Genomic DNA, 7,935 nt, shown 5'->3' on the forward strand with positions numbered 1-7,935 from the left:
TTGTACAACTTTGACTTTAGGCCTTTTAGTACTCGTGTTCGTCTCAGTAATGAGTGTGAATGAAACACACAGGTTTAACAGTAATATTGAAAAAAAAAAAGTAAAAGTCTTAAAGTGCCCAACAGTGTAAGTGAAAGGGGATTTTTAAAGTGGACACTATACAGCAAGTTTTTGGTTTGATCCAATTAAGCCATGTGGACACATGTGGCAGTGTAGTCAGTCAGACATTACAACACACTTAGCCTCGTGACCTGCTGAGCTTTGACATTAATCAACAATTACTTTCTTAAAAAGCAGTTTTTAATTTAGTTTATTTGATTCCACACTTAAAATAAAGCAAAGTAAAATATATAAACTGAGTCCACCACATGCATACAAACTCAGATATACACTCGATGGTCTACTCCTATTTTTTTAAGCGTGTGCAGGGGAGGTAGGATGTACAGAAACCTTTCAAATGCTCGAGGCAAGATAAACATGACAGAATGGCTCTCAACAGACATGAAAAATAAGAATTTCCCATCTCTCCAGCTATCCGAAATAAACACTATAAATGGGAAATCACCAATGTTTGTTTTTAAATGTCTTCCAGGGGTAAACATCCAACAAGATAATGACTTTGACTCACTGAAACACATTGAAAAGGGGAGAAGCATTGAGTCCAGGAAAGTATATGCGTGAATAAATGAATTAGTATATTTGATAAAGGTGTGGTTTGAGTGTTTTTGTTGTTTTTACCAAAATGTCATATCATGAGGGTCAAGTAGTTTTATTGTGAAAGCCATTACCGGAAGTCTGATATCTGTGGGGCTTGACTCTCTGGAGACGCCCATTTCCAGTCCACACCCACCCCGGCCGCTGGGTCGGTTCCTCCCTCTTCAGTAGCTAATTTTTCCTGCCTGGATGTCGGATCACCACCGCAGTTCAACCGCAACAGGTAAATGACAAGAAATCATTTTTAATGCATTCATCGGGACCGGACAGATGTAACACTACTGGACACCATCGCTGTTGCCCTTTTTGTTGTTTGTTTTACCTCTTCATAGAAGGTAATGGAAGATATCCTGCTTTAATAATCCTAATTTTAACAGCCGAGGCAGTGTAGCGTATTAACACTGTAGCCTTGAGGTGATACATTTTTTGTCTACCCTAAAAAATGTGAATTCCTGACACCTGTCACTACACTAAACCCTCAGTGATGGCTTTTTGTCTGCGTTTTAAGATTAGGAACACTCCATATGGCTGAAAACGCCTGTCAGTGGCTACAATTAGACCGGAATAAATGCTTGAATGTATTTCAACAGATGTGCTAAAATCACATTTCAAGACAAATCTTTTTAAAATCACCAAAATAAGGGCTGTCGGCTGCAAATTGCCTCTATGTTGTCAAGAATGTTGTCAGTCAGTGACAGTATATCTAGTGTGGTGTGATGAATGTTTCTTATGTATATGTATTATCCATACAGCATATTACCTGGCACAAATATGCTATGGGCCATGTACACTGGCTTTATTGTTTCATGCCAGGAAACATAAATCCAGAGGTTATTCACATCTTTTTCCCTGAAGTAAAGTTACCATTCACAGAGACAAATGACACAATGCTCCCGAAACATTCAGTGTCCCAAAAAAATCCAGCCCAATAATAATAATATGTCCACCAGGACGTCTCTGGAGCTCCCCAGAGAGGAGTGAGTGTCTGTAAAGCATTTGAAATGGAAAGATGTTATCAGACGTTTGCGTTGTTTCACGTCACTGCAGTTTTCCATTCATCAATAAGGAGATGTTGAGGCAGGTGCAGCAGTCCATCCGCGCTCGTGTTCATTCACTGCAGCATAGACTAATTATAGAGATTAAAGGGTGCGTGCGTTTGTTTGTGTGGGTGTGTGTGTGTTCTGCTGCTCTCGGTTGGAAACACAAAGAGGAGACCTTTCTTTGCTGAAGTGGCAAAGTCCATCTAAACTGCACTTCCCAAATGACATCTGGCCTCATCCCAGCAGGGGGCCGCTGCACATCCACCCGCCAAGAAAAGATGCACTGCATAACGCACACATGCACATAAATGCACACAAGCATACATGCATATTGTACATACATTCATTGTTGCATTGAATGTTGGAGCGTAAATGCAGACTTTCAGGGTCCAGTTACACATGACAGACGCAGTAAGCGAGAATGCCAATGCTTTATTGAAGACATTTTGGTATTATACTTTAACTCGAGAGAAGAAATCTTGTGCCAAAGGGTTGTTTAGGTAAGAAGCTGAGGTGGGGCATGCTGTTGAGTGTATGTTTGAAGTGTTGGGAGTTTAAAGGAAGTAAAAAAAGAGGCTTCGGTGAATCATTACTCAAGCTGACCCACAAATGTATCAAAGGGATGATAAATATAAGACGGATTTCTTCCACTTCCCGATTTTTCACCTGCAGCACAGCAGAGGAACGTGTGTGTGGATGTCTTTGTGTGTTTCTGTGCTCTTGTGAACAGGCAGAAAATACTAGCACACACACACACACACACACAGGCCTCTTTCTTCCCCGGGCTCAGCAAAGCTTCCTGGGCTGTGTCTGCCTGAACAGGGTCCCCCTCTGTTTGTGGAGTGTGTGTCGAACACACTCGTGCACACAGGCCGACGCATTGATATGCACATCCGAGCGCTCCAGTGCGCCGCACACAGGTGTCAATCAGCATTTCAGGGCAGAGTCAAAGGTTCTTTGACTCATTTTTCCCTCCCTCAGTGCAGTGGATCAGCAAACGCCTGGCCCTTTTTAAAGTTGACTCACGCTGTTCCCCCAAATGAAAAACTTTTCAAGTGCTAGAATTTTTAAACGTCAATATACCATCAATTCTGACATGTGCCCACACAAGAAGCATAATACTTAGTGTTACAGGCCTTAGTGTTTGATGTTGACACAATCATTTTAACCCAATGTTTGTTTGATTCAGTTGCCATCACGTGCATGACCAGATTAACCTGTCAGGAGGCCTACAGGGCAGACATTTTGGTGTGGATCCCTATTGGTCACCCCCCCCCCAAACACTGTGTATGTTCCCTGTCGCATTCAAGGTCTCCGTGCACACAGTACTCCTGTTACTGCCGAGGCCGCAGCCTTTCTTGATAATAAAAGATCATAATACTAGACGCAGGGACTCTTTACAAGCTGTTCTTCAATATTAACTAACCACTTGACATGCAGTGTACCCCTGTGAGTCTGTGGCCCCAAATATCCCTTGGCCAATAGTTAATCAAGCCTTAATCACGTAGTCAAAGCATGGAACTTCTGTCATGCGATACCCGGGTTTTAAGCTGCAGAAAAAGTCAGTGGGTCTTGGGTCAAGACTAGTTTTGTAAATGAAAGCATGGATGAGATGGTGTCTTTATGAAAACATATTCAAGAAATGTTGCTGTATATCCTTCCACCCTTCCAAAAAACAAAACGTGTCAATAATCACAGGCCAAGTTACATTACATGAACACAGGGATTAGTTTGTTTTGAACAGACCAGGGTTTTTTTGTCGTCGTTTGTAAGGTTTCTTTAAGACCTTTGCCAGGAAATGGACGAGACTTGAAGCGACATTTAAATCATCACTGTGAGATAACGTGATATGTCTCTGTAACGTAACATCAGTCACATCAACACGGACTGAGCCAAAAGGTAAATCAGGTTTTTTTTTTTTTAAATGCACACATTTCTAAAGTGCTCACGGGTATTTAGGGATGACAGATGGAGACATCAATTCGTGAGCCTCTGAAGGTGCTGTCAGTGTTGATGTAGAGGGTGTCCTCTGAGCCTCGTGTTGATTCTGTGTTGCTTTAATCCAGGATGTGTCCCGTTTGAACAGAGACGGCTTTCTAATAGGGCCAATAGGCGATAGATAATATCTTGTTTTAAACCACACACACCTCAGGGTACCAAAGTGTTTGTGTGTGTGTGAGGACGGATGGGAGTCTGCTAAATACCATCATGAAAAGTGTTTACATAAGCGAGTTTAAGGCGCACACATACAGTATTTACACAGACATACACCCACATAGCTCAGGGGCCCATTAAGAGAATGCTTTTGTAGTTTTATAAATGAATGTTTTACCTAGTAATGATTATTCTGGTATTATCTACTTTGCCTCATGTCAGTTGAAACACTGTGAAGCTTTAATACATAACGCACGGTGAGTTACTACTGTAACGCAGCTTCATTTTAGCCCCCTCGAATTATTTCTTTCAACAGGTTACAGTACACAAACCTATTTTACATAAACATTCATATTTAATAACACTGGACACCAAGACAGCCAGGTGTAAGTGTTGCAGGAATGAGTCCTACTAACTGCACTTTCGGTTCGCTATAGTCTCAAAGTCTGTTTTTTTCAATGGGTTTTTGTTTGGACGTTCAAAATAAGGTCTATGGATAACACAAGCTTAAGAGATATAAAAGTTTTGTTCTACGATATAAGATATGTCAGTAAACACCCCTCGTGAATTTTGAAGCTACCTGTCTTCAGATTGATAACAATGAGACTAAAAAACGACTGAATAGTCCACCTTTACGGCCTTGTTGTGCATACTTACGCTCATGCGATGTATAGTTTGTTTAAAGCCTAACGTTAGCTTTTTACTTCTGCCGAGTGCATTCACGCTTCAAAAATCAATTAAGTGGTGTTCATTTCTGAAGATTATCTTGCTGAATAAAACGTGTCAGTATCATAAACTTGTGTTTGCCAGAGAGATTATTTTCTGCAATAATCCAAAATCCAATGGATAAACCTTATTGGCTATGCTAACTTCTGGGTTGGCCTGAGGTAACTGACAAAGCAAACATATGACCTGTTTAGAGCGCAGAGGAAAAGAGATAATGTAGAATGTAACAAATCTAACCTGACACTTAATACATTTGTGTTTAATAATTATGTGAACTGGGAAGATTTATACATTTTGAAACTAGCTAGTGATACGAGCTAGTTTGAAACTAGCTAGTGATGCTAGCTAGTTTGAAACTAGCTAGTGATGCTAGCTAGTTTGATACTAGCTAGTGATGCTAGCTAGTTTAGTGGTTTCTAAGAGCTATGGGTGGATACTGTGTCTAAAATCCCAGTTCATCATGCAGTGACAAACTAAGATGGCTACTCACAGTTAGCCTTAAGTGTTCATTTATTAGTATTACCAAGATTTTCTCAGAGCAACTGCTTTTTTTGTATTGTCCAAACATTTTTGTTTGTATTTCCCTGGATGGAGTCATGTTGTTTTCTTTGTACTTGGAATGCCAGTATTGTTTGCCTGTGTGTGCGGAGGCATACGCCACAGTTCATTGCTCTTAAGTAATTGGCAGTGCCGGCATGTGCAGAGAATGATTTATACTACAACAACCTCAGCTCCCCCTCCAGGAATTCACACGCAAAGAAGGGAAGCCGATGATGGAGCAATAGTGTAACAAGAGCAGAAGGAGAGGAGAGGGATGAAATAAATTTGGTGGGAGTCATATAAGAGGGGATGCATGTTCGAGTGAGACATGATTAAGAAGTAGGGGAACAGAAATGAAAAGGAAAGTGAAGTGAGGTAAAAAAAAAATAAAAAAAAAAGTGTGGAGGCGGAGAGGAGATTGCTTCGACCTGACAGGAATCACAGCTGATGAGAGAGCTTGCTCCTTAGCTATATGCTTGTAGATAGATGGATGAAACAAGAGGAAATAAAGGGTTAGGTCTGAGTGGAGGGACTAATAGAATCTAAAGAACAGGATTGAAGGGGTGGCTAGATTAAGGGAATGGGGAACTCAGTTTGGGATGAAAAAGGAGGGAAACTGCCTCTATAAATTTCAATTTGAAGATGGAGGAAACACAAATGATCGAGAATATGGGGTGTGTAATGCTGGAGTAATTGGACTGAAAAATGATTTGGCAACAACGGCATAGCAAAGGAAAAGGATAAATGGCAAGAGGAACAATAGACTAGACCTGGATATTTTATGTGGCAGGGCATGCCGTAACGCTGAGAAATGAAAGCCCGTGCACACAGAGCTCATTTTCCAATTTAAGAGTATTACCTGCATGGGCTCATTTGTCCCCTCTACCTGCTGGGTCTCTGCCAGAGATCCCACAGAGGAATATCTCATCAGGTGGGCCAGGCTCCATGCCCACTGATGACAACAGTGGATGCAAACTGCACTCAATACATCCATGTTTTATCTTTCAACTTAATCAGAAATACCCTTGATGAGAGGCTCCTATATAGATGCTCCTATTAGGACAAATATGTATCACCCCAAAAAGACTAATATTTATATTCCTAATAAAACAAATGTGTTTTCACAACAAGGAAGATGCATACATTCCTAATAATGTAAATGTTTATACTACTAAAACAGGAAATATTCATATTCCTAATTAAAGAAATTCTTATACTTCGAATAATGCAGGTTTCAGTCCTAATAAGACAAATATGTATATTCCTAATGAGAGAAATATTTCCAATCCTGATAAAACAAATATTTGTATTGGAAAAAAAGACAAATGTTTAAATTCCTGTCAAGACAAATATGTATCTTTATATTCAAATACATATTCCCAATAAGTGCTAAACTGTGACTCAGTGGCAATTGAAGAAAACCACTAAAACCACTGCAGATATAAAGATACTCTTATATTTGCAAAAAGCCGCCATCTGTGATGCGAGAGCAGACAACGACAGATGCTCCCTCTCTTCTCAGACCACCATCATTCTTCCTTCCTCTGTATCCTTCAGCTGCCTGTCCTCTTGCCTACTTCTCCCCGGTAGCATTGTCTTCCTTCTTTTCTCCTCATCCTCCCTCTCCCTCCTCTCTCTCTGTCATTTTGTCCCCCCTCCTCTCTCTCTCTCTCTCTCTCTCTCTCTCTCTCTATTTCCCCTCCTCTGTCCCTCTATCGCTCTGTCATCCCTCGCCGTGTTAGCCGTTCACTGTGCCTCCCTTGCATTTTTAACCGGGGGATGAAATTATTCCCCCTCTTGCCCGCATTTATATTGTTTCCATTCTCTTTCTTACTCACACACGCATGCTTGCGTTCCTCACATATACGCCGCTGCACACACACACACACACACACACACACACACACACACACACACACACACACACACACATACTCACGTCTTCCTCCCTCTCTCTTTCTCTGCAGATGTCTGAGAGCTAGCCAGCTGAGTAGAGGACTCACCTCTCCGCCCGTGCTCTCCACCTGCAGCCATGAATGGTAAGAACACTTTGTCTTGCATGTGATATTTTCGTCTGCGGGAGGCAATTATGTACTTGGTGGGGAGAGGTCAGGGTGGAAATTWGAATTTAACAGACTTTTAAAAAAATCTTTAACAAAAAAAAGCCAGAAATGGAGAGACAGAGCTGACCAATAAGCAGCAGTTGTGTCGTGCCACTTCTTTAAACTTTAATCGTTCTCTCTGGTTATCTTCCTGTCGAGACTGGAAGGTGCGTTTGCGTCAGTCTCTCGGGATGTTTGGATGTTTGCTTGACTGCTTGTCCCTACTGTCAGCCGTAAACTGGACTCTGAGATCGGGCAAATAGGATATTGATCTGGTGCTGGAGTGAAGGATCAGACTTAAAACTGAACCCCGTCTCTGATCCCGTGACATTTCGCCCAAGAAATTACAGGCATTTCTATGTCTTTAATTAATTTAATGCGAATCATGAGCTATTCTTGCGTATGTTTTGCATGGGGAACTGCCTCTGTTTCTGTTGTGCTCACTCTTGGATGTTATGCATCGCTTTTGTCCTCGGTGTGTGGACAGATTTGCTCAAAAGTGTGTGTGTGTGTGTGTGTGTGTGTGTGTGTGTGTGTGTTAATCCTCTTGTTTCACAGCCTTTGATCATAGAACAGTAGTTGCCGCTTCTTAAGGGCCTCTATGGGAAATGCCTCGGAGGAGGTTTGTGTATGTTTGCGTGTGTGTCGGATGCATCTCG

The 7,935-nt window shown here is 41.5% G+C and overlaps 1 protein-coding gene across 1 annotated transcript in view; it reads left to right on the plus strand.

Annotated features, from left to right (window-relative positions):
• The first annotated feature begins 7 nt into the window (after window positions 1-7).
• itsn2a (intersectin 2a) overlaps window positions 8-7,935 on the plus strand; it is a 34,014-nt gene continuing 26,086 nt past the window's right edge. The window contains exon 1 of the mRNA XM_031865943.1: window positions 8-937. Coding sequence (XP_031721803.1) covers window positions 904-937 — 34 coding nt within the window. The 5' untranslated portion in view covers window positions 8-903. The remainder of the gene's footprint in view (window positions 938-7,935) is intronic.

This window comes from Anarrhichthys ocellatus, unplaced genomic scaffold (genome assembly GCF_004355925.1).
Source record: "Anarrhichthys ocellatus isolate YVR2014 unplaced genomic scaffold, GSC_Weel_1.0 scaffold34, whole genome shotgun sequence".
Taxonomy (NCBI): domain Eukaryota; kingdom Metazoa; phylum Chordata; class Actinopteri; order Perciformes; family Anarhichadidae; genus Anarrhichthys; species Anarrhichthys ocellatus.